Raw genomic sequence first — 27,394 nt, forward strand, 5'->3', positions numbered from 1 at the left:
CTGACTATCAGCGTTCGATTTTGTCGTCTACTAATCTGCCACAGTAGTTCGACCTTTCATTTGGTAGTCAGCTAACGTTTGTAGACACCTTTTTCACTTGATGTCCTTGTCTTCGCGCCTCACGTTTTTTTCTACGATGAGAACTGCGGTCCGACGCCTACGCAGTGAGGGAAACGGGTTGGGTATGCGTGCGTGCTTCTCTTGATCTATTTTCCCGCCATAGAAGAATGATACGTCCCAACGGACCTCTGACCGGGTATAGTGTATATAATCTACCTGATCGATCAATGTTCCGCAAAAGAGGAGATCGTGACACAGCCGGCCCATTCTCGATAACCGATCCTCGCCCGAACGGTCTCGGTCTGCTTTCGGGGTTCTCCATTAGTGGGGGAAGGGGGAGGGGGCAAGTTTCACCGCATACCGCCCCCCTCCTCCCCCATTCCCGTCGCCATGTTGGTCGAGTCCGAAAGGAGACAAGGTGCGCAACGGATGCGATAATGAAAACGAAGCGATGACGCGTTTCTCACAAAGGCCTGCCATCGGTCCCCGGCTTTCCTGGGTCTTGAGGTGGGCACAGTTCTTTGAGTGCAACATCGGGGGTACTTGGTCGCCATTATCGTCAAAAAAAACAGGCGTGGCCATAATCCTGCACATTAAAAATGACGGGAAATGATTGACTGAGTAAAGGTGCGGGGTAGAATTGGCGCTTGCCTTTAGATGACCGGGGGGGGGGGGCTTCCCCCTCCCCCCTTTCAACCTATGCGCACTCCTCTGTTTACTACTTGAAGAAAAGCCAGCAAAAGCACAGGACACGGGAAGGGAGGCAGACTCACACAACGCTGGAACTAACTGTGACTTTATTGAAGGGCTTTTCTTCAAGCAACGTGAACCAACCGCAGTTGATATCGGAGCCATGGATCTGATATCAACTCTTCTATGTTTACTACTACTACACTCTAAGAAAAAAAAAAAGAGTCATTTTACTCTTTTTTGGGAGTCCTGAGTTTCCACGTGTATGACTCTCTTTAAAGAGAGACGTGAACTCTCTTTGGAGATCATGATATAGGCTCGTCAGAGATTCTTGTGACCCAAGATAAAGTTAACCTGTCTCTTTAAAGGAAGTCATATGCGTGGCGAGTCAGGACTCAGCGAAAAGAGTAACACATACTCACTTTTTCTTTTTTTTTATCATTCTAACAAAATGGAGTGCTTGGGGAGTATTTCTGCCACAGAATTATATAATCGTCATCTGGCCTGCTCGCGTTTCCTTCTTGAAAACCCGGCACTCGCCACTTTCCTATCAAGAACGCTATGTCACGCTGATATCACGCACGCCGGTCGTGACTGAGAAGTGACAGGATCGCGGTGATAACGCAAGGATACGCGTGGCAGATGATGATAGTTGTACGGCGGAAATACTCCCCAAATGCTCGATTCTTTCTTAAACCGTAGAGTTTACGGTATCGCGTGTTTGCGCGTGCGGCATCGCTGGAAGTCTGTCGAGGGAGCTGCTCGGACCGACGACGATCTAGCACGAAACTCTTTGAGACCGCTCGTCCGGCGTGAGAGAGTGGCGAGGGCGAACACGAAGGTGCGCCGAGGCGCGCGTGGTCGTGGGGGCGTTGGGCGGGCAGCCCCGCGAACGCCTCCAGCGACCGCGGCATTCGCTACGTCGCGCTGCGGCGCGAGAGTTCGCCATCCAAGGACGCCGACTCGTGGGTCGTGCCGTGGGCGCGCCGCGGCCGACGCTCGCTTTGGCCATATCCACGCACCGCAGTAGTGCCGTCGCTGAGGCCTCCGCAAAACACGGCGCGCAAAATCCCTCAATGGGCGCGCGGGTATTCCGGCGCGCTGCGTGGGGCAGGCCAGCTGGCGGCGGCGGCGCGCCGATCCCCCTTCCTAATGAAACGATTTTCATGCACGCACTTTGGTCGAGCGGCCGGCGATGCACCCCGACTCCGCGGAAGGAAAGACGGGGCAGTCAGCTGCTGCCTCGTTTGTGGAGAGTCGTGGGTCTGGAAGTCTGCGGAAGCAAGTAGTACACTGTGGCCGTCCTCGCCGTCTGCGGCAGGACGGCCTCTCCTTTAGGGAATGTTTGATGTTTTTTCATATAGCCTCTTACCAAGAAGGCGTGTTCAGTGCCCGAAAATCGAAACAGAAGTTGAAAGAAGTAAGGAAAATCCTGTCGTACGTCTATACTTGTTGCATTAGCCGTAGAGCAGACCGGTGTTTTGGTGTTGTTTACTTGTCTATTTCAAAGCATTCAAAGTCTTAAGTGTCATAGACCCTTGCAGACAGGGTTGTAGCCTTTGGCTATGCTAATGCTTACAGATAGATGATGGCTGCAGGTTTTTCGCCAACTAATCAATATTTGCCATGACTCTTTGCAATCCAACCACTCAAGAACTAAGCCCACGCTTCACTTATGTTGAGTGCGCAGAGGGGGAATGCATGCAAATGGAGCAGCAGACCATTGAATTGCACACTTAGATTACAGGCTCTTAATAAAAATAACATCTTCGTGCCATGGTCTGATGTGCCTGCAACGTGCAGTGATACAAAAGCCTTTTGAGACATGCCAACATATACACTCATGCTTTACAAACTCAACAATAAGTGCCTGTTTGTGTATGTGCATTAGTGCAAAGTATAACCTTCTCGTCTTTCAGTCTCCTTTCATCTTCCTCATGGCAGGGTAGCCAGCCAGACTCTTAATTATGACTCTGCAGCGCTCACAAAGAGGACGAAGGATGAAAGAAATGTTAACGACATAAGCTGACATGAACTTGTTTCTTCCGTCTTGTAAACCATTCTGCCTTTTGCTTATGACTTTGACTCGTTCTCTATCTCTCTCTTGATGGTTGAAAATAAGGCCTTAAGTGCTGCAATATGTAATATGTAATATGCGTGCACGCATGCAGGCCAAACAGCGAGCCTCGGTGCTATGGCTGGTGTCGAAGGCGCACCAGAACCGGGTGCCCCCCGAGCTGCGCGAGGTCTTCTACCGAGACCAGGCAGAGCAGGACCGGCTGCGGCCGCAGCTTGTGCAGGCACTGGCCAGTGGCGAGCTGTACTGCCTCGCGCTGGCCAACATCTACGCCGACCCCAACTACCATAGCCTCAGCCACCAGGGCGTTGTGCAGGCACTGCAGCGCAAGGGTGTCGACGTTGAGCCACCCGCCGACCACACCCCCCTCACCGAGACCGTGCTCGCCCAAACTGCTCCGCTGCGCATGGTACGTAGCTTGCTTGTTTCTTAAGCGACAGGCTGCTGAGGGCACATCATCACTTTAAAGAGACTGACAAGAAAAAAATCACAGCGTTCCTTATGCATTCACCTAAGACGACTCGAAGGTGAAAGCCATCTTAATTTTTTTCTCAGTCGATGTATTGGTTTTGCCCCGCCATCCACCGAAAGCATTACGCACCTAACGTTGTCTTGCACTGCCTCCAGTATCGGAGGCGTTGCAAACTTTCTGCACCTGACCTATTTTACACTGCCTCCATGATCGGCCCGCCTTTAACCAAGCAACGATGTGATGTGATGACATAATTGCATGATGTGACATTACTGTGACGTCATGATGACTCCACAAATTTTGGCAATCTGTGACATCATATGGTGATGTCTGATGTCATCACGCGATGATGATCTTTTGCATCACTCGTGTTAGTGCCGACACCGCTAACGCGGGACGCTTGTTAATTTTCACGTTCATTGAAGCATCGAAGGTCTTCATCTTAATAAATGTCTGCTTTATTAGCAAATGAACTGGGTAAATTCAGCCTCGAGCTCCTTATAAATGGAATGCAGTGCAACTTAACCAATGAAAAATCAACAGCATCTCTGAAGATGCTTTCAAACAATGAGGGGAGAGTTAAAGGGACCTTGAACGAACCTTGGCAATTTTAGGCCGTTCGCATCATTAACAGACTCGCTTTAAATACTGAGTAATATGTGTAATGTATTGTAAGGTTTTTTAACACATCCGTCGCTACCGATTGCAGCATGCCACCTAGCCAAGTCCTTCAGCTGGTCCTGTTTTGGGATGCGACTTATGTGACCAATTTCGTGTGGACATCTGCTCATTAAAGATGGCATTGTATACTTCTATACACTCGTGCTACTCATGTGGCCATAGTCTGTAAAGATAGTTAGGATTGTATATTTTGAAAGAGTGAAAGACTATCAGATTCAAAGGATCTTTAATGAATCACAACTTGGCAATACATGAAGCCTTGTGTATTGCATTTGTTCATGGACTTAAATGATAAATGTTTAACCATATTTCCGATCATAATTACCATCCCGTCATTGCAAAATGAGCAAGAATAAAGTTAGGAAGATGCTTTATTAGTATTAACTGATTTGTTGTTTCTCTCTCATTCTGTTTAATAAGCTTGAATGGATTGTTTTAAGTCAGCACTGTGTCGTAGTAGAGCGTGGAACAAAAGCTCATTGACAGATTCTGTTCAACTTGTGCAGTATTTCACTTGTGAGCCTTGTCAGTTGTTGAGATAAATATTTGGGCATATCTACTAGTTTATAATACTAGTTTATGGCTTATTCTCATTGCTCTTCCTCTTGTTTCACAGAGTGCCCACATGGCCGTCATCAATGGCATTATGGAATTGTACATCAAGGAAGTGCTCATACCCATCAAAGTCTTTGAAGTGGTCAGGTGAGTTTCTTTTTGTTGGATGATGCCAGTGGTGTCGAGTCTTGCCAAGGTTTGGGACATGTCAGTTTTCTGAATATTTTAACTTGATACACAGTATTGCTGTTTACCATGAGTTTACCAGGCTTCTGAGGATAGCCAGCATATTCATTCTCTGTTAACTTTCTCCTGAGCTGTAAAAAAATCTTAACAGTTTAATGTAATAGCAGCAAAAAATAGCGTAAACAGTGACACGAGTATAGGAAACTGGGGAGCTTAGTTTATTCGTCACAGAAAAATGAACCCAAGAGACATTGAAGTCCAGAAAAAGTAAAGAAAATATAGTTGCTCTTTTATTTGAAGTTGCGAAATAATTAAAGAGAATGAAGTGAACGAATGGATAGCTTGTCACTGGTGGGAGCCAGACCCACCTCTTCTAGATGATGCATGCATTGATCCACCAATCGAGCTATAATTGATGGTGGAGACACCCATTCAATTCACCTATAAAGACACCCATTCAAGTTCTCTAGTCTTAGTGCATCCTAAATTTAGCCCCGAGCTAGTATCAGCTAGGGCCACTTATTGCCGAAATGGCAATAAATTGTGTTTCATAATTATGCCAATGTGACATGAGCTTCAATACGCAGCTTATCAGGATTCATTATTATCTCATTTGCAGTAGCATGAGTACCCTCTTGCGAAACAGTCATTGTATTGTGCAGTCCGCTGTTCAACAGAAAACGTGGATGTCGAGCGTTTGGAAATTGCGCCCTTTAGAGCAATCGCAGTGCCCTGTTGCCTGGCTTTTCATTGCAGCAAACTCGCATTGTTTTGGCCACTACTATTGCCGCATGTTGACGTAGCTCCAGCATACATTTGCAGTTGGAGTGCCAGCAAAGGGAGAGGTTACATGTAGTACATTAAAATGTTTTCTTTAAAGAGCCCTACACAAGGCCTTGTTGGAAATTTTGCACTTCAAGTTGTAAAAGAGTTGTCTAGGGAGCATTTTACCTCAAGAATTGTTCTATTACTTTGTTAGAGAAGATAGAAAAGATTGAACCCTCGGTTGTCAGAATGCCAGCATCAGTGTTAATGGAGACACTCCATTTTCCTCAAGTAGCATCTGCAAGCAACGTTCTTTAAAGCTGACCAGATATTACAAAGGCTCATAATTCGTCGTCATCATCAGCCACAGTACCAACAATGTGGGGGCTATGTAGGTGCACTAGTGATGCAGAACTATCGATGGTACTATCGATACTATCGATAGCTGAGTCACTATCGAACTATCGATGGTAAAAGATACTATCGATAGTGCTATCGATAGTAAGTACTATCGATAAATCAACAGCGCGAACTCATTGCAGAATAAATTTGGTGTGGAGGAGCAGGCTTAAGAGCAAGAAAGTTGACATGCTTGTGTTCTTCACCAGAGTGCTTTGCTGACACATGGTCATAAAGTCAAACTCTTCAGCTGTATCGGAAAGGAAGCCGTTATATGGGGTGGAACTGCGCGGCTTCAGGTTTACATTACTGCGATAGCAATTGTATGGACAGTCTCGGCTGGATTTTGCTGTCGCCATCGCCGCCGTCATGCACCGTATATGTATAAGTATGTATATATATATATAAAAGCCCCAAAGAAAAATAATTCAGAAAACTGCTTACGAAGCGCGGAATCGAACCAGGGACCTCTTCCTCCGCAGCGAGTGGCGCTAGCCACTACGAACGCAGATCCTCCACGTAGGTAACGGCGAGCGTTATATACACACCCTTTACCGCTGGACGGACTCTGCGCTTATAGCGTTTGCGCTTATAAGCGCAAACGGCTGTACTTATAAGCGGAAGCGCAATAAGCGGAAACGCAAAAGAGACGGCTGCGCTTATAAGCGTTTCTTCATTACCAGCGAGATGGCGTTAGGAGCGCGACAGGCGCATTTAAAAGTCGTTGGCGAGCTCGCTTGCTTCTTATACTTGCGCAGGGAGAACCTTGCCCTTCCGCTGTCTGCTCGCGCGGTTTTCTTGTGCTGAGGGGAAGAGGGATGTTTCACGCTTTCACCGTGATGTCCGCGCTCATGTTACGGAGCGTACGAAAGCCACTCGAGTTCAAGGGACACCGCTAAACGAACAAACTGAAGATGAGTGCGAACTATCAAGTGTCACAGCTCGACACTTGAAGCACGCTAGTTTCCTTCGCTGCTTCGGCCGCCTTTGCAACAGGAGCGCTGTTCAAACTGAGAGTATCCATTGGCGAGCCTCACTTCATATAGCATTAGTTTCTTGCTATCGCATTCATTGCTTCGGCCTTGCGGCGAAACTGTGACTTTTTGCATTTGACGATTTCCCAATAAAAAATTATCAAGAACTAAGTTTGTTATTTGTAAGATGTAACTGGTTGCTTTTAAATATTGATTTATTGATGGACATATGCCGCCTTTTTCACTGCGCAAATAATTTCTCTCGCCAAAAAATTTGCTCATAAATTAAGCGAAGGTGATAGTAGGCTATCGCGAATATTTTGGCAATTTGATCATCGTTATTAGCACCACTATGGATAGTTTTTCACGTGGTTGTGACGGCAAAGAATGCTGCAGCAAGACGAAAATACGAAGCTCTGGTCGAACTTGTGCCCAGAAAATCAAAACTCAGAATACAAGCGATACACGCTGCGCACCGATAGCGGCGAGAACAGTCGCCGGCTGTCGAGTAATCTGATGATCGGCGGAACGCTTCGTGTTTTTATACATCAGTCATCAAACCTTCCAGCGTTATCGCTGGTGCTCGCGTAAACTCTCGAATAAACTTGCATATTCGCGTCCGGCGCGTAATCTTAAAATGTCAAACAATCGCGAAGCTTCTCAATACAATGCGGCACGGCCTGCGTCAAACACTACTAACAGTCTGTGGGTGAAACCTGAATACATCAAAAATTAACACGCGTGGCAGTAATATCGCTAGTAATATTACCGATGGTACTACCGATTCGACTATCGATAGTTTATCGATAGTAGTACTATCGATAGTTTGTTTACACTATCGATAGTTTCAAAGAAACTATCGATACTATCGATAGTCAATTTACCGATAGTTCTGCATCACTAAGGTGCACATATTGCCTTACATATGTGTAGTGGGTACCTGGCTACTTTGCAAAATGGTGAATTATGGCGTACTGAATACTTAGCAGGTCTACTTGCAGTAGGTGCCCTAGGAGAGTCTACAACGGCAAACATCGCACTCGAAGATGTTGCTTTCCTGATGGGACGGCTAAGGTGTATGCCGAGAAGCAAGGCTTTGCAAGCGAATTGGAAGGCAATGCGAACGGTGCCTGAAACGCTATTGCGTTCCATTCTTAAAAGCGAAGCTTACGTGTCCTGCAATTTATTGTTGAATTGCAGCACCTATAGAACACTCTGTGTTTCACAGACGGTTTTCAGCTGTCGGATACCCGGAGGAGGTTCCCGTCGACGCGGAGGATGCGGCGCTGCTCTGGTTGAACAAGTGCTCTGTGAAAATGCGGCACCGCATTGAGGACGAGCTGGGGCCCGGACAGCCGCCTGCCGGGGGCCCGCCCATGCTTCAAGACCTGGCGGACCTGAGCGACGGTTGTGCGCTGGCCGCGCTGCTCAGCTTCTACTGCCCACAGCACTTGCCCTGGCACGACCTGTGCCTGCCGGGCGACAGCCTGGCTGACTCGCTCTACAACCTTCAGCTGAGCCAGCGCTTCTGCGACGCGCACCTGCCGCATGACGTGTTCTTCCTGACGGTGGAAGATGTGCTCTTTGTGCACCCTTCCATCCGGCAAAACCTTCTCGCTCTCCTCGCCGATCTCATGTTTGTGTTCGAGATCCGGCCAGCCAAGTGCGTGCGACGGCCGGGACTGCGGTATGACCCGCCCAATGCCGAGAACACACTACAGGGTAAGACACCATCCTTGTTTTGAAATGTGCCGTGTCAACTGTGGGCTCTCTTTGTTCAATTGAAGCGGTGATGAGGTCATTGCTATTGGTACTTCGTGTCTTGTTGCTCGTGTCCTATGCTTGTTTGTTTGCGGCACATTTTTGTTCTTAGTGCGTGGTGTAGTTTGGCGAAAGAACAAGGGTTTAAAATTAGCAACCAGCATTTAGAACATGTGCAAGAGTATGTATACCTAGGTCAACTACTAACATGAGAGCCTCCACATGAAAAGGAAATTCACCGAAGAATAAGGGTGGACCGGAGTGCATACGGCGGACATTCCCAAATCATTGCAGGCAATTTACCACTGTCCCTTAAGCAGAAAGTGTACAACCATTGCATTCTACCACTTATAACATATGGGGCTGACACTTTGACGGTAACAAAGAAACTTGAGAAAAACTGTAGGACCACACAGCATGTGATGGAAAAAAGAATTGCAGGTACTAAAGTTTCAGAGGTAGGAAAACAGCAGAGTGTGTCATAGACCAAAGAGGGATAGCCAACAGTCTAGTTAGCAAGCAAAATAACATTCCTGCGCATTATGCGCAGGACTGTTAACTGGTGGTCAGTGAGAGCGACGGAATGGATACCAAGAAATGGGAAGTGTAGCAGAGGACAGCAGAGGGTTAGGTGTGGTGACGAAATTAAGAAGTTCGCAGGAACAAAATAGAATCAGCTTGCGCAGGCTAGGGTGAGTTGGAGATTGTTAGGAGAGGCCTTCATCCAGCAGTCGACATAATAGACCGACGATGATGATAGAGCTTGAAAAACGTCAAAGATTGTTTGCATTCCTTCATTCTAAAACGAAACCGTTCCAACTATCTCAGTTGTCAACCTTGCGATAAGGGAAATACAGGCAGTCATCTCGTGCCGAAAACTAGAGAGACAGCATGAATGAAGCACTGCAAATACTACTGGTAAAGCAGGCGAGGGAAGAGAATAACGACATAATTATTATGTTATCATGGCTCAGGTCTCAAGTATTGGGTGTTTAGAGAATGATCCACTTTGACCAGTAGGGCTGGTGAGGGAGGAGAGTGGTATGCAAGGTGTCAAGGGTGGTATGCGAATTATCAGTTTGTGTTTGGCACATCTTATGTGTCAGAGGCCTAGGCTCGGTATTCTAAAGACGGCTACTTGTTACAGCGGCATTACTGTCTCCTGACAAGTTGTACATTAGGATACCCTTAAGCGAAGCCTCGAGTCACTGGAAAGATGCCATATTAATAAAGCTTCATTTACCGAGAAAGGTATGCACAGGTGCAGTACCCTATGTCATATACCTGACCTTAACTGGGCTTTCAGAAATGTTAGCATCATGAAGTAAATGTAGCTATTATTTTTTACAAAAACAGAAGAACTTCTTTGCTTAGGACTTAGGACTTTAAAATATACTATGTAGACGAGTAACTTGGTTGTCAATGTCATGCACTGTAAAGCTTGTAATGTAGCCGAGACATTACGAATCCTCCGTTGTGCTGGTGATTTTGGTATAGAGGTGTACAACTAGCCATGCTGTGTGTTGAATCAGTTCTTGCTTGCTCGAGTCCTTATTCTTTCTTTTCGTAAATTGATGGTGGTGCGTCGGTTCTCGTCAGAGTTATGTTTCGCAATTCAATTTGCGTTCGTTTGTTGCGTGTAGCGGCTCGGCATCGAGGGGAGTCCCTACGCAAGGCACGTGCCCTGCAGAACTCCTGTAGCCACATTCCAGATTTGTGTCCGCCTGATGACCACAAGTAAGGATGCCTTTCTCTTACTCTTCTCCCCCTCTGTTCACTATGGTAAAGTCTCTGCATTGCATTCTGGAATGAGAATATTTGGGGTTGTTCATTTTTTGCTAATTCGCTAAAGCAGTGAAAGTATAACCATCATGCTAGTTGAGCTGCCGGTAGCTCAAAGAGCATGATGGTCCTGCTTCTCACAGCAGAATTTCTTAGTAAATACGGCCTTGAGCCGTATTTACTAAGCAACAGTATGTATGATTCAGAATAGTTTTAGAAGGTGCACTTCTTGCTTTTTCAGCGTTCATTGATGCCTGTGTTGCTTGTGCAGCATTTTGAAGCAACTTATCTGGGGCCAGAAATAGTTTTTTTGGTAGTGGGGGTGGGTTAACCACTCTTTATGTATGTTTGCACGTGTGTTTGTATGTGTATGTCTATATATACACATGCAAAATTGTAGGGGTTAGACACCCCCCCCCCCTTCCCCAGCTACGCTACTCCAACTTCCCACCCTGTCGGTGAATATATTCTGGCAGAAATGAGCCTTTTTCATTGGTGTATATGGTGTATATAAGTTTGTGTATATGAAGCAGAAATTGTTCAAAGATTTAGTGAGAATTTCAGTGCCTTGGCACAGTAGCCAATGTGTAAAAGCTTGCCACCTATGTACACTTGCACAGCGATTGTTCAGAAGTGTGGTCTGGTTGTGGACGTGCAAAGTTAATTGTGTGACCACTTCTCGTTTCCCTTCATCAGCCAAACAAAGCACAATGGAGCGTGGCCAGAAGGTGTGCGGAGGCTGAGCCAAGGTGAGTGCACCCGAGTTTCGCACTGGACAGTGGCATGAATGATGGAATAACGGTGCCGACCAATAATTCGGACAGCTTCCTGGTAACACCCATCAGTCCCATTCGCTTGGTATACAGTAGACTCTTATTAAACGGAACCTGAAGGGACCAGGAAAATATGTTCCACTTAACAGGAATTCCATTTACTGAGACATGGACAGGGGTGTGGAATTAAAGTAAGAGACCAGTCATATCAGAAGCAGTTGTTCCACTTAACCAGCGATTCTGTTTAAGAGATTTCTGTTTACTGAGAATCTACTGTGTGAGGATGATCAAGGTTTCGGACATATTACAGCATGCCATTCAATAGTCCAGACTCTGCTTGCCTGATCATATGTTGATTGTGGCACCCAGATACTTACAATAACAAAGGGATAATGAACTGTGGTATTCTATAACCTCCTTCACTGCCTTAGACACTATTGCATGGTATAGGAAGGCTGCACTAGAAGCTTTCGTTGCCTTCGATAAAGGAAGCAGGGGCTTTGATTCATAGGGGAAGGGAGGCAGTGGTTTTGAGGTGTGAACGGAAAAGGGTCGGGATCAGTGCCTTAAAAACAGCTCTTCTCAATCATGCATTTGCATTTGCGACTTGATATTCAGCATTCACAATGCAGGGCATTTTATATGGTTGTAAGAGGAAATCGCTTTTCATGAATCTTTTACTCTGTTGTGAGCATGGTTTTGGATTGCAGGTGCGAAGCCTGTCACTCGTGTTTCACGCTCTTCTGCCCGGGAGGATGAAGATTCGGACCAGCTGAGCTCGTCACCTAGGTAACGACTTTTCACCGATTGCCTCGCTGGCTGTACAAATGTGAAATGCTAATTGGAATTATGTCAGATCATTAAAACAGCACAGATTATGAGAAAAATGCAAATATATTGTGTCGTCTGCACTGTTGCTCGAATACTGAAGGGAATGGTTGATTGAATGCGCTTATTTCGGAGAACATTTACCCAACCATCATGTGGCCTTTATGTTTTTTATTTGTCATAATGGAGCCCTATCCGTGTTGAGTGAGAAGACAAAATTCAAGCTTTTTTATGAGATAAACAGTTACGTGGCTGTTTATCTATGCACTGGTACTTGCTTGGGGAGGGACACCACCTAATTTTTTTGGCATACTGATTTCACTGCAAAGTTACTGTTGCATGTGGTGGTGTGTTGGTATTATCTAATGATGATGATCGTAAACAGTGCATGTTGTTTTAGAACAACCTAGCAACATTAGAAGCTGGCATTTGGTTTTCTGTCAGTTTCATCAAATTCTGGACATGTAGACATGCACTTATTGTGCTGAGAACTTTTGTGTGATCAGTGGCTTGATGATTAGAATTGGCAGGCATAGCAATGTGAATTTATTATGATCTCACTTGTGTGGAACTTGGTTTTGTGAAGAGTTGAACATTAAGCCTTTGTCAGCATGGCTTCTGAGAGGATTGTACAGAATGGCCGGGAAAAGAGAAGTACATTATTAAGCATCTATTTTGTGTGTGGCGTAACGTCCTAGGATAGTAATGGAATTTTGTCCACTATGGTTCCTTTCGAATGCCTGTTCTTACTGTCTCATGTGGCCCTCCAGAGCAATCACTTCTTTTCGCAGGTGTCGCTCAGACGAAGACGATGCATTTCTATCGAACCGGAGGCCAAGCTCCTCTCTGCGACGGCACTCAAGTGAGGCCATGGACCCTCTTCTGCCGGCACGCTTGCGGGAGCCCAAGGAGAGAAATAACTGTGATGTCGCAAAGTACCTGGAGCGCGGTGAAGACGCCTCACTAGGCTCGTCACCTACGCCCCAGTCCCCCGCGCGGAGCCTGCACGAAGCAATGCATCGAGTGCGCGAAGCGGAGGAGCAGGGGTCTCCGGCCCACAGAGCATCATCCATAAGCGGAAACCTGAGCCTTCGAAGGAGCACCTCCCGCTCAGAGCTGGGATCTCCCCTTCATCGGAGTGGGTCGCGCAGCACCCTCGTCGGCTCGGAACACGCTTCTCCTCTGCACAGGAGTGCCTCGAAGTCTGACGTTGGCTCGCCATTGCGGAGGAACTCTTCCAGAACGGACCTGTTCCAGCCATCGGCACTGAGCCGTAGCACGTCGCAGACGGACATCTATGGAGGCTCTCCCGTGCGGAGGACGACGAGTAGGCTTGCATCGGAGAGCGAAACAAAGAAGCCTTCGACCCTGGAAACCTACTACGACCAGTTGGGAGGAGGGTTGCAGAAACAGGCAGGGTACCCACTTCGGCGCGAGTCGTCCCTGTCGCACATGTACAATTTCTCTGGTGAGAAAGCGGCTCTAGAAATGACGGACCCGTTCGAGACCGACATGTTCGCCGAACACAGGGAACGAACAAAGAAGGCAGCTCAGACTATAAGTTTTGCGCAGCTATCGAAAATGAAGGATACCACAGACTCTGGCAAGGCACCGTCAAGCATCAACATTGTCTACATGCAGCAGGATGGCTCTGGGAATCGGTTGCCTCCCGAAAAGCGGAAGACAACGCCAACCGACGGTGCCAGTAAGTCGTCACCGTCGACAACCACGTGGCAGCAGCAAGCTGCTGCAGACAGTGAGGAAAACAGGAGCACGGAGGACAGTTCATCGCCTTTGGCAGCGCAGCTAAACAATGTGCGATTAAAACTCGAAGAAAGGCGGCGTAAGATCGAACAAGAGAAGCGTCGTATGGAAGACCGTGTCAAAAGGCAGCGACAGAAGGTCGGCAAGGCAGCTTTCTTGCAAGCTGTTGCACGCGGCGACAGCAGAGTCTCCGAAGGTGGTGGCAGCACGCACGAGTCGTCTGGCGAGACACTGACCGAGGATGCCTTTGCCGACAGCGTCGACTCTGAGCTTCCCCAGCAAAAGTGGCTGCAGCAGAACGGCAGCCCACAACCCGTGGAGGAATCCCCTCAAAGCGACGACGTGGACCTCGACGATAGCACCACAACCATCGAGCAACTCAGCACGGAACTGACTGTTCTGCAGGCCGACATCTCGCGCATCACCAAACAGCAGCAGGCCATTCAGAACCTTCTGCACGGTCCCCAGGCCATGCCATTGCAGCCACAGCCTCAGGAGAAGTTCTTCCTGCACAGTGACAATGATGGTGGGCAGCCTCAGAGCCTGCCCTCATTTGCGCACGCTGCCCCTCAACCTTACCTCACCGAGGTGGTGCGACCGCCGCCATTCCAGCAACAGCCACAGCAGCAGCAGCTGCAGCAGCCACATCAACGACGTCAGTGGGAATACCCGATGGCGCCCATCATGCCGCCACAGCAGCCAAGAAGAGGGCAGTGGGGCCCTCCTGTGGTCACACTTGCGGAGCAACCCATGCGCTGGGGGGCCCCAGCTGCTGCACTGGTGGACCCGGGCTACATGGTCTATCCCTCAGGCCAGAACGAATTTGCGTACCAGCCGCCTTACTACCAAAATGGTACCGCTGCCGCCATGCAGCAAGTGGGCTATGCCAGTTTTTCAATGCCATCTCAGCAGCAACCGCAACAGCCTCTGCAACAGCAGCAGCAGCATCAGCAGCAACAGCAGCACCCACTGCCACCACCATTCCAAGCACCTTGCACAGTTAGTACAGAGCAGGTGACTGCTGCCGCACACACACAACCCGAATCTCAATGCCCATCGCGGACACCGCCAGCGCCTGCCGTGGAGGAGCAGCTTGCCGAACGCCTTGAGAATCTGTCGATGGGCAGCCTAGCTTCACAGCCCCGAAGCGTCGAATTCGGCAAGACGTACCGCGTTTCCAAAAGCCAACAGCCAGCAAGGAATCAGACCAAACCAGCCGATGAGGGCAGTGAAGCGGGCTTTTTTATCAGCTTTGATGACCAGCAACCCAAAAAACCAAAGCCGAAGCTCCGTCCAAGAATCGCAAAGCCGGAGGAGTCTGGGCTCAGCAATGGTACCCTCACGGCGGCATCTACAGGAAGCACAAAAGGTAAATGCATGTCTGTTCTCAGCTTAGGAGTGTGAGCTTTCTATTGCAAGAGCCTATTGTTACTTTGTGAAATGTTATGCTGGAATTACTCGAAAGAAATTTGGAAGTTGGTTCAGGAGATGGAGTGACGGGAAACCTTGTTTTGCTTATGCAGGCTCTGAGAACTCATCAAACAGCGCCCCATCAGAGAACCAAGAACCTCCCAGTGGGCCATTAGGCGTTGGTTTTGTCATAGGGGCTGACTTGGTGAATCCTGACCCGGTGAGTGACAGCCACAGTTCTTTGTTCTTTACAAGTCTAAGCATAGGGAGAATTGCAGGCAGCAGCAGACAGTAAGACACTTTTGGGTATGACCTGCTGTCTAGTTGGTACAGGTTCATCCAGGAATGTCACAGAATTAGTCAAGAAATGAAGGCTGTTTCACGTATCACGACTCTCACTTGGGGGAGACACAGTGATTTCCATCGTTCTACAACTGCTGTGGTCGTCACAGCTACCAACGATTTGGCTCTGCCAAATTGCTCACGCTATCACGGAGTTGTAGTGATCGTCGATTGGTGCAGTTTTGGGTGGGGTGATGGCAAACAGATTTATCTGCTTAACAACCGTCATACGACATGTCGTGCTAGCAACTTTGCTGTTGCAGACTAAGCAGACCGAAAACATGCAATCAGTTGAATGCTACTCATCCTACTTCTAAATTTAAAATAAATTGCAGTGCCTCCCGAAGGTGGTGTCTGGTTGATATCAACAGTGACATGTTGGACAACTACACAAGGTAGTGTTCGCAGTTTTATCGGTTGTATAAATTACGGTAAACGTTCTCTTATCAAATTAACGAGCATGCTGTCACTTGGGCACGGAAGTCTTGAACAGATCTTAGTTGCTCATTCGGTGATTGCAAACACTTGCTGTCACAACATTGCAGCAGTGAACATTGTAGACAGAGGTGGCCAAGCAGCCTTGCATTGGCTTCTTACTTCAGTGGGTCTCCAAAACGTCAGGACAACACTACTTTCTGCACTATGCATGCGGGAAGACGTTACACGTGAAGCCAGACTGTCATGGCCACACTTGACCAGGGGAGCAGAGAAATGTACAGAGTGTATCAAGGCAGCTGTTGCCTTTCAGAGCACCAATTTTTTACCTGCATTGTGTGGTTTTGTCACCCGCAACCTCTTGATGTTTTGAGCTGTGCACTTAAGAGTCAGTTGTCTAAAAAGCATCTTGCCTCAAGTGATCCTAATGAATGATACCAGAGAATGAACCTGAACGTATATATTCATTCATCTTTATTTTCCTTCGTCAAAATATATACAGTAGAACCCCGCTGATACGTTTTTGAAGGGACCGTAGGAAATAAACGTAAGAGACGGGAAACGTAAGAGCCGAAAAACAGGAAAAACGGCAAAATATTTAGTGGTACAGAATTTTATTTCAATTCTTACGAGCAGCACGAAAATTGGCGCGCTCAGCCGCGATCTAGTCGATGGATAGAAACGCGGAGCTTAGGACGGCCTCATCCACAGAAATGTAATCAACGTATGTGATTTTTTTAACACCAACAGCTGTAGGCATGAAAGAACTAAGCACAAGCAATCACGACCGGCGCGGCGAGTCCGACCACGAACCGCACGCACGACCACGCGAGGTCCAACCAGCTCGAACTCCTCCCGTTCTCCGACAAATAACGATGATGATGAGTCTACGCCAACGCGATGGCAGAAGTGAATGCCAATCTCGAAGGCCTTGCTTTCGCAAGCAATTACGTCATACACGCCATGTTTGTGCAATACAAATCTCAGAGGCTATGCTTTTGTCAATAGTAAATGCCAATCTCGAAGGCCTTGCTTTCGCGAGCAGTTACGTCATAGACGCCATCTTTGCAATTTGAATCTCGAAGGCCATGCTTTTGTTTGCATCAATTGAAAGATTCTGTTGCTTGCGCCTCTCATGCGGCTAATATTACGGTCAAACGAGGCCAAACTGCATGAAAATGCACCATGGCCGCTCTCTTTGGTAGTCACTCGGTCGGCTCCGAGCGCACTTCGCAACGTATCATACGGGAACGGTCCGACAGTTACGACGTAACAGCGGGGTTCCCAATACATTGTATCCTATGGGAGCTATGCCGGGACCGGCGGAAAACGACGTAACAGCCGGGAAAACGCAGCAGTGAGGAACGTAACAGCGGGGTTCTACTGTAATCACTTTCTCTTCAGAAATGAATTGAATTCACCAGGATTTTCATGTGGCATCTGAGGTTTTCCTAGACGTCGCGGCAATCATATACCTTTCAGCTTTAGAATAATCCCATTGCTATATTGCGTGCTGTGCAGGAGGCGGAGACTGAGATGCAGCGGCGCAAGGAGATGATGATGCTGGTCTCACTGCGAAGGAGAGAGGAACAGGAGGCGGCCAGGGTTGCCAAGGAGCAGCGAAACGCTGTCAAGCGAATGCAGGAGCAGTCAGTGTCCTTTTATTCTTTCCTCAGTGTTCTTAATGCTTTTATTCATTGCATTATTTTTGTTTAAAGACCGCTCAGGACACATGTAAAATCCTCATTGTGCAGTATGTGGTGTACAATCTTGCTAGAATTACTGCCTGATGTTTCCTTCAACTTCTTGAAATTTGTGCCAATTTTTGTTGCTTTAATGTCTTGCATCAGAAAACACGATGGGTAGTGACAAAATATATTTTGACACCACATCTTTAAACATGGTGTGATTCGTAGACGCTCATGCAGTTTGCTCTGGGTCGTGCTATAAAGAGTCCAACGTGCTCAAAAGTTATCTGGAGGCCCCTACTATGTCTTATGTTGTAGCCCACATGTTTTCTTGGAATGTCGAGCACCGTCATTTTCATAATAAGCCTGTTTTCATCACCGATTTGATTGATAGGTTGGAGGGCACTGAGCAGGGTGACAGCACGTGAATATCTACCTATAGGTGGATACCTACCTGTAGGTGAATGTCTACCTACATGCCATATCCCCCAAATTTCTGATTTAACCGACAAGAGTTGATTAGGTGAAAACATGGCCAATCTGTATACCAAATGTTGAGGTTACAGCTTGACTGAATGCTTTCAATGCAGCCTCAATGCGATTCTTTAAAATAATTCATCTTTGACTAGCTGCAGCGCCAAAAAGGAGTTGCCCGAGAGAGGATCATGATGGACTTTTGTTGATGACTTCTTTAGAAAAAGCCCATCAATAGCAATGGTGATGTCGAGCACTTTCAGACTACTTGCACGTACTGATACACGTGCGGTGGTTCTGCCCCCGTAGCTCTGACTGCGTAGTTACATCAAGTTATTCAGGATCATTGTATACTTCCAGAAGTACTAACGCAGGAAGTGTTCAACCACTTGCAGGTTGCGACGTGAGGAGCAGGCACGGAAACGTGAGGAGGACCGGCAGAGGCGACAGATGATCCTCGAGCAGTACCGGCAGCGCAAGGCCCAAGAAGAGGCTGAGAAGGACGCTGCAGTTCATGGTGGCAGCAGCATGAGCTTGCGTGGCGGCGATGGCGGTGCTACGCTCACACGCAGCAGTGCCAAGCCGCGGTCTTCTTCGCGACCGCGACCCAAGTCGGTGCACCTTGGGCCATGTTCGTTGCAGCGCGGCTCTCATACCAGTCTTGATGGTAAGGTCACTGTATGCCTGCTTCATTGCATTTGGGTTGTCCGATAGATTGTGCACAATTTGAAGGCTGAAGGTTTTGGAATGGAATATGGCAGCACACACTGAAAGGAAGGACAATACACTTAAAGGGGTGGTGCCACTAAATTTGTGGCTTGCGCATTCTTTGCTGTAAGCGTTTCCTATAGCTCTAGGAAGCATGATGCACGCACCAAGATTCATGTATTCTCGCTAAATAATGTAATATCGCCTTTGGTGTGGACAACTTTCGGTTTCGGTTTCTGGGCACCGAGGTTGGGCAGTGACATAGAAGTGTAGGAGGCGTGGTCACGTAACCACACAAGGCTGTGACGCACTTAGCCAGGAAGCGATCGAAACTCGGCGAGCAATGTAGCAACCGATGCTTTGCCGGTACTATAGTGAATTAGAATATATTCTAGTTCACTACAGCCGGTACGTACGTTGCGGAAGTGGCGGAGGTCCGGAGGTCACTCACGTTACTGCAGCAGACTTGGTGTGACGTCACTACAACTTTCGTTGACCATCCTACAGATCTACGTCAGTGTTGGCGCGCTAGCGATGGGTTTCGATTGGGAGAATGGGCATTTAGGTACACTTTGGAAGTGAATTAAAATATGTTCTAAACGTTTGCAGTGTCCGACCCTTCGTGTGGAATGTCTTTGCATACAGAGGAAACCCACAACAGGCTTGTTATAGCCTCGAAATTTGATGGCACCACCCCTTTAAGAAGCAAGCTGAACACAAGGGCTGCTAACAGCACCGGTGCTCATTTCTTATGTGTTCTGTGTATGTATTCGGTGTGTGCTGCCATATTCAATAATGAATAGCCAACTAGCCCGCTACAGTGAAACATCGTTAATACGTACCTGCCGGGAACGCGGCATAACTACGCACTAAACGGTAGTACGCATTAACCACCATGTACAAACTTGCCTCTCATGGCGTACGCCATCGCCGCCAGCAAAGAAATAGAGTGCCACAGCAAATATTGCCTAAAGTACCCATCGCAAAGCCTTTTCTTTCTTTTTGCCAAAGTGGAGAAAGATCCTAGCACTCTCGCACGACCGCCCGATAACGCGCGGTGGCCGCCACGCACAAAGAGCATTCGAAACTATTGAAGGGTCCGGGATACGCAGTGACCCACATAAGGGCGACAAAACGTGACAGTGTCTGCATTCCGCGATATATGTTGTATGCGCCTGTACCGCAATCTGCTACTAAACGAAAACTGACACGCGATACGGCCGCGTGGAGTCGATCGTCTTCTGGGTAGTTGCGTGCAGCGCGTCGCCTCGCTCGGCTCACGTACGCCGTCACTATCGGGCCGCTTCCTGTACCGCACGTGCGCCTCAGTCGTGGGAGTGTTCTTCGTGCCCACTTCGTTCCAGACCGTGCACAGATGCGGCGAGTAGCTTGTTCGGTTAACGCAGGCGATGTCAAGCTTCCATCCGCGACGCTGTAGCGGTCCTGTCAGCGGACGGAGGCGCGTTGGGTGGTCGCCTAATAAAAGCGTGCAGTATGGTTACAACAGCGCTACGCCTTGCTGTACCGTACGCGTGCGTTTAGCGTGATAGCGTCAATGCAGCGAGGTTTTCGCGGCGTCCGCGACCCGCAACGCTCAACTCCGCAACAGCGATCTGCTTTCGTTTCTACAAAGCGGTGCGCGCTTGAAGACAGCCCCGCACGAGGCGGCAGCGATCGGCGGCCCAGCGCGTTGAGGTTGTCGCGAAGTAAAGCGTGCAGTAGGCTTAAAGCAGCGCTGTGCTTGCACGCGTGCCCGGGCAGATAGCTGAAGTACTTATTTTGATAAGGTTGTCGGCGATAAGTCATGCTGGCACGTTCGTCGGTGGCCGCCGCATCGCCTTCGTTCTTTCCCGGTGCAAAGGCGTTGCGCAATCGCGTGGAAGTCTGAATCGGTGATCGACTGATCTCCGTATTCCTAGATAAGACGTAAAACCTTTGGCGGCACATTGTGGCGTCGAGAATTTAAGCGGTGCAGTAAAAGTTTATGGCAGAAAAAGTTGGCACTAACCGGTAGGCATAGGGCGAACCACTACGGCTTAAGCGGTCAGCGAATGCATTGGGCTCTATGGGAACTCGGTCAGGGATTCGTCGCAACTACGTTTTAACCGTTAGTACGTTTAAAGCGGGTACGTATTAACGAGGTTTGACTGTATACAAGGACTTCTTAGGAGAGGTTATACATGTTTATATGACGCACTGTAATTGAGGCCTCTAGGCTGTGGTGTTGAAGTAGCCTTACTGCAACTTTTGACTTTGAGAGCCAGTTTTTTTATTGCATATAAGCAGCTACCCCACAAAAGCGTTGCTTTACCGAGATTTTACAATATATGTTAGATTTGCATAATTTTTAATGCATAGTGTTCTGTGGGAGCCAATATGGTGGTGTACAAAGCAGTTTCTGGGTCAGCATCAAAAAAGAATATGACATTCTCCCAGCTAAAATTGTGTAAAAAGAACCTCTAGTGCTGTGAACTATGATATAAGAATAACCGTACAAAGCCATAATCAAGATGAAATACAATCTAACCCTGCTATATAAAATCTGAAGGGGATTACCAAAAAGTTCCTTATATAGGTAATTTGTAGGGGTGTGCGAATAGTGAAATTTATTATCGAATCGAATTCGAATCGAATATTGCCGAATAGTGGCCAAAAATATCGAATATCGAATCGAATATCGATAGTATATCTTTACACGAAATATGTGCCGCCAGTTACGTACGGCAAGAGAAATGAAAAATCAGGGGACGCTACCGCGTGCTGACAGCTTCATTGAGCACTTGTTCGGGAGTGGTTTTTCGTTTCAGTTTTTATTGGCGCGCAGGCATGTTGATAGAAGAGCCGCCATTCCAGTCAGCAGCGCCACTCCTAACCTCCTAACAGAGGGGTGTACGGTAGCTAGTCTTTCTTTTCGCCTATGGTTGCGTAACATGGCTCATCTGACAACGGTAATGGTGTGCTTCATCGCCATGGGTGCTCCGGGCCCAAAAGTCTTCGAGCGTCCATTCACAGCAGCATTATAACTGTGCGCCGGAACGATGGGAGAGAGAGCGAGAGAGAAATAGATGAAAAGGAAGAGGCAGGGAGGTCAACTGGTAGCGAGTCTCTGAACTAGTGGTGCGGTGCGGTAGCGACGACTGCCCAGCGTGAACAAATCTTTACATGCAAAGCCAATCACCGAGGGTTTCGCAGGCCAAAGTGAGGTCGTTTCACGTGCTTGCGGCATATGCGACCAAACTACGCAAGAAGTCCGTGCCTTCATATCGGGAGCGAAGTTGTGAAGGACTGGACAGTTTTCTCATGTGTATTTCTACAGCAGGACTGAAAGTTGGGCTAGTTGGTGATACATAATGGGCAAAAAACAGCGCGCAGACGGACGGGCAGTCTCATCACGATGTTAAAAAGCAGTTTCTTTCTTTTTTTCCTTGTTAAGGTACCTTGCCAGCTCCTCTGCGCATGTTCTTGATGCTTATCATTTGTGTATAAATAATTTGCATATGCCTAATAAACCACAGTTGAGAGTAACAGCGCTTGTTCTGTATATCCCTTTCTTCGTCCCGTCCGTCTGCGCGCTGTTTTTTGCCCATTATGTATTTCTACGTCTGGAAATGACATAATCTCCTTCAAGATCAACATGCGCTCGCTTTTGAACCAGGATGTCGGTGAAACTTTAACGAACCGTTCGTTAAATTTTAAACTAATGTGTTAAAGTTTAAACTAATGCTAACGGCGGCGGCGGCGTTGGCATTCGTTTTAGCCACCCTACCCAAACCAAGTTGCACCATTGATCTTTGTCGCGTTTTAGATATTCGTCCTGTCGAAGTATTCGAAAGTCGAATCGAATTATTCGATTAGCAGTGATGCTACCGCTGCGCCAATTGCGCCAGACTGCGCCAAAGTGCCCTGGCTGCTGCAACCTGCTACATTTCCTCACAATTTGGCGATTCTGCGCCAAGCTGCGCCAAAGGGGTGTACTCCGACTTTCAGAAATGAAACTAACTACATGAGGTTCCCCCATTGAGAGCGACATCGCGCTGTACGCAGACGTACGCGGACGTTCTCCATGAGAATGATGAAAATGGAGACAAAATACAGTATAACCTCTTTACAACGGATCTGTTTAAACAGACATTCGGATATTACATACCAATTCGCGGCGTTATGCCGACCTCTGTATTAGTTCCATTGATTGAGCTTCGTTTACAACGGATTCTGGTACAACGGACATCGGATATAATTGACTGAAATTTCAGGCCAGCAAGGTGGTCAGGACTCCTTTAGAGCGGACTTTTCTACCACGGTCATTAACTTCCGACTTCAAACATCGCTTAGCATACTTTCGGGACGGGAGCAGCGCACCGCGGATATCGACGTACCTGATTTAAGAACGAAGGTCGCCGATCCCCGGTCTGTCAATGATCAGCTATGCCTAGCTGTAGCGACAAAAAAAAAAAAAAAAAAAAAACGGCGCGCAGCGTGCTTGGTGCTTGCGTTTGGGACGCTGACACGCGAAACTTGCGAGCCGCTGCCACCGCTCTCCGCGCGGCTCGCTGCGCGGCGAGCTTGGCCGGGGTGGTCCGCTGCCGATGCGCAAAATGCCCATCCGCGGTTCTGAGGAGCCAGCGGGCAATGCGATTCGTTGCTTGAGACGAAGGACATTACGGCTTCTTCGTTTTCGCATGTCGCTAGCGCGACTGTTCTTGCCCGCAAAGTTGGGATTTAGGCTCGTACATCGGCACCGTGAACGGAGTTAGGCCTAACCAGCGACATTAGTAGAAAGCTCGGTTGCGAATGCGCGTGGCCGCGGTGCCCGATGTTTCAAAGTACGTCATGCTCGATTGCGAGTACAAGGAGTTGTCCCGCGGTGGTCTTCGTCATAAGCTTCGAAGTGCTGATAAGAAGAACCGAACAGCGGGTCCAACGAGTCAACGCTATTAGTCGCACGTCTGCGATGTTCGCGACGAGTGCGGCGCGATATCGTAATCTGATGATTGAGCTTCCGCTTGCAGCTGCCCAACTAAAGCGTTCCAAATTATCATCGACCCGTAAACACAGAAACGAGTGCGAACGCGTCACTAAGTAGCGCAATTTTCGACAGCCACGACCTCGCGACGCACAAGCAGCAGACGACGATCCCGAAGCGAGCATTAACACGTTTTGGCTGCTTCTGCGGTAATACCGCAGAAGCAGTAATACCGCAATTTTCGCCAAGTCTACTGCGGTAATACCGCAATTTTCGCCAAGTCGGCAGACGCAAAACAAATTTTTTATAGCACTTCTACGTAGTTTTCATTGAAGATATTTTGGAATCGATAGAAATGGGCTACAGAACTGAAAATGCGATTTTCCAAAAATCGCATTTTTTTTTGTCCCCCGTGAAAAATAAGACCATGTTTGTGACTCGTAATTCTCTCCGGTTATAACAGACCCATTCAGTGTTTACATGAAAGTCTGTTGTAACAGTACTTGGATTTTACATACTCCCTTTACAACAGACCAAAATCCTCTTCACTATGAAGGTCCGTTGTAATGAGGTTATACTGTCAATATGGTGTTGTCAAGCGGACGAAGGAACTGCGTTTTGTGTTTTTTTTTTTTTTTGTAATCAAAGCTGATCAAAGCATCAACTGTAGGCAACATGGCGTAGCAGCAGTGAAGCGACATGCAGCCATGAAACGGCACATTGATGCAACCAGTCGTCATTGAGACGCTTCAGGTGAGCTGCAGCGGCCGAAAACGATCCAGCCGACTTTGGAATTCGGCAGTCCATGGAACGTTTTGCGGTGTGACTGCGTGACAAACGCAGAAACTCTGTTGTGCTTGGCACGACTCTCAAGGGCATCCCATACTCGGGGCCGACACAGCAACTGCCTTGTTTCCCAAGTTATTTGGAGATTCCGAAACAGCGAAGCAGTTTAGTTGTAAGAGGTTCAAGGCATCCTACATAGCTGGTGATGGGCTCGGGCCGTATTTCAAGAAACTTGTGCTTGACGAGCTGAACAAGCCGGATGTGGTTTTTTCTCTTAGCATTGACGAGACCCCTATTCTTGAACAGAGGTGCCAACAACTTGATGTAGTTAGGCATTTCTCCAACAAAATGCAGCGAGTTGTGGAACACCTACAGTCTTTCCGGCTGGGCTCTGCGACTTCGGAAATTTTGGCTAGTGAAGTGCGGAGAGCAGTGATGGACCTGCCGCAGAAAAATGTCATTTGCTTTTCTACGGATGGCCCTAATGCAATGAAAAGCTTCAGAAAAAAGATGCAGGAAGCATACCCTGACATCATAGATGTAGGAGAGTGCTGCTTGCACAAAGTGCACAACTCATTTGCCCGCGGCTTGAGTGCTGTTGGCTCGGATGTCGATGCTGCTGTGGTCGATGTTTATTACTTTTTTAAGAATTCTTCGGCTCAGAATGAATTGTTGAAGGCAGAGCACCTGCTCCAAAAGCTAGTTTTACTGCTCCAAAACGCAATTTTGCCTGCTCCAAAAGCTGCTCCAAAGTGGCCTAAGCCAGTAGCATCACTGGCTTACCCAAGTTGGTGATGATCATGAGGAACATCCCATTCTCTATGCCAGCCGCAAACTAACGGTCCGGGAGGAAGTGCTTCCGAAAAGGAATGTGCCTGTTTGGTTTGGGCAGCCCAGAATTTGTCTTGTTATTTGTACGGAGCGAGGTTCATCTTTGAGACAGATCACTGTCCTCTGACATGGCTCAATCAAATGTCACACAAAAATGGTCGCTTACTCCGATGGAGCCTCACCCTCCAGCAGTACAACTTCGAGGTTCGTTATAAAAAAGGGAAATTGCACGGCAATGCGGATGGTCTGAGCAGACTAATCTGAAAAGTGTTGTTGATGAATCAAGGGCCACATTATATTGTATCTTTTGTTGTTATCTTATGTGACCAAAACTGTTCTTTCTTTTTTTTTATTTCTCTTTGGCATGCCTTCTTCCATGAATGCTGTAGCTTTGGCGGCACGAAATTCCGTCAATATTTTAGAGTAGCGGGTTTTTCATTTATTTATGTCTTGAGAAGCCTGGAGAGTTTTTAGCGAGTCCAAGGCGCTTGATCACGGCATGGCATTGTGTTGTATGGTTCACTTTGCTGCTGTCGATCATTGTGAGGTGGTTTGGGAGTTTGTTGCGAGTTCGCAGTTGCGGTTCCAAGACAGGACGTCGGCCTCGTCACCAACCATTCTCTTCGTGCCCAGCGGTTGTGAGCGCTGGCCAGCCGAGATTTTCCGGGCGGCGGAGGAGCTGTTACGTTTGGCCTAAAAATTCATCGAGGCCGACGCTATTGAGCGTACAGCTGTCTACCGGAATGCTGTCTTCTCCCCCCGTATCGGCGCTTAGACGGAGGCAGGAATGCCGATTCTTCCTGTAGGAGCTTTTGCCGGGCGGGCGGACATGTCGCTGTGGACGGATTTCCCAGAAAAAGGACGTCGGAATTCGGAGACCCCTTTTTGGCTTGTTGTTCTCTGCGTGAGATAGCACCGCGGGAGAGTTTCTCACCCAGCCACATCTGCCTTCTACCCTACCGCAGCAGGGAAAATTAACCTGCGCCGGAGGGAGCGGTCTGCGTGTTTTCCGGAATTCGACACACCCGCTTTGTCGTGCGTTTTGGTCAGCGTGGGACTGCGCCGTTGAAGACGCTCCCATCAACCCAGGTGGGGCCTTCACCCGAGGCAGCCATCATTCAACACTTCTTCCAAGTATTACTGGCAGTGGAAACGGAGGTCATCGGCCCTTTCCCCTTTGGAATGAAACTCCTCGCCGACCTTCTCACCTACGAGTCTTCGGGGCGTGGCGAGTGTATTGTGTGACTCTTTGCCTCCTTTCGGGAGGCCGGACGCCAGGACGACAGGTCACCGGATTGGCGGGAGACGTTGACACCGGTTTGCCAGTGCTTATGCAGTGACAGTCTCGGGGCTATAAAAGCCGAAGACTTTTGATGTTATTTCTCTTCTTTTCACCTCCTGACTTCATCATGTAAATAAACACGTTCCTTCTTGAAAGAACGCGTCTCTTCCCTGGGAGCCAGCTACCGTAACGAGACCCGCCGAACCCCACTCCTTACAACACACACACACACACACACACACACACACACACACACACACACACACACCACACACACACACACACACACACACACACACACACATATATATATATATATATATATATATATATATATATATATATATATATATATATATATATATATATATATATATATATATACACTACGTGTTCTTGGACAATTTGAAGTAGCGTACGTGTTTACATATGCAACTAAATCTTCTAAATCTTCTAACGGTTACAGGACTCAGCCAGAAAACTCTGTGTTCATGCTGGCCTACTGAAACAGTAAATTTCTTGCGAAACATTTTGCGACAACACCTCCCTTTTGAGGAATTTTCAGTACTTTGTGAACCAACCTCTCCTATTATTTCATGTCCCCCCCCCCCCCAAAAAAAAAAATCGAGCGGCTACATTAGAAAATTTGTAGTCGTTCAAAGATGGTGCAAACGCGTGCTTTGCTCAAGAGTTTATTGGCCTCTGTAA

The 27,394-nt window shown here is 47.8% G+C and overlaps 1 protein-coding gene across 1 annotated transcript in view; it reads left to right on the forward strand.

Annotated features, from left to right (window-relative positions):
- LOC119377853 (patronin) overlaps positions 1-18,830 on the forward strand; it is a 39,844-nt gene extending 21,014 nt beyond the window's left edge. The window contains exons 2-11 of the mRNA XM_037647150.2: positions 2,922-3,236; positions 4,597-4,682; positions 8,088-8,581; positions 10,264-10,357; positions 11,099-11,151; positions 11,886-11,964; positions 12,795-15,136; positions 15,291-15,397; positions 17,476-17,603; positions 18,512-18,830. Coding sequence (XP_037503078.1) covers positions 2,922-3,236; positions 4,597-4,682; positions 8,088-8,581; positions 10,264-10,357; positions 11,099-11,151; positions 11,886-11,964; positions 12,795-15,136; positions 15,291-15,397; positions 17,476-17,603; positions 18,512-18,830 — 4,017 coding nt within the window. The remainder of the gene's footprint in view (positions 1-2,921; positions 3,237-4,596; positions 4,683-8,087; positions 8,582-10,263; positions 10,358-11,098; positions 11,152-11,885; positions 11,965-12,794; positions 15,137-15,290; positions 15,398-17,475; positions 17,604-18,511) is intronic.
- The last annotated feature ends 8,564 nt before the right edge of the window (positions 18,831-27,394 follow it).

Source organism: Rhipicephalus sanguineus, unplaced genomic scaffold, assembly GCF_013339695.2.
Source record: "Rhipicephalus sanguineus isolate Rsan-2018 unplaced genomic scaffold, BIME_Rsan_1.4 Seq585, whole genome shotgun sequence".
Classification (NCBI taxonomy): domain Eukaryota; kingdom Metazoa; phylum Arthropoda; class Arachnida; order Ixodida; family Ixodidae; genus Rhipicephalus; species Rhipicephalus sanguineus.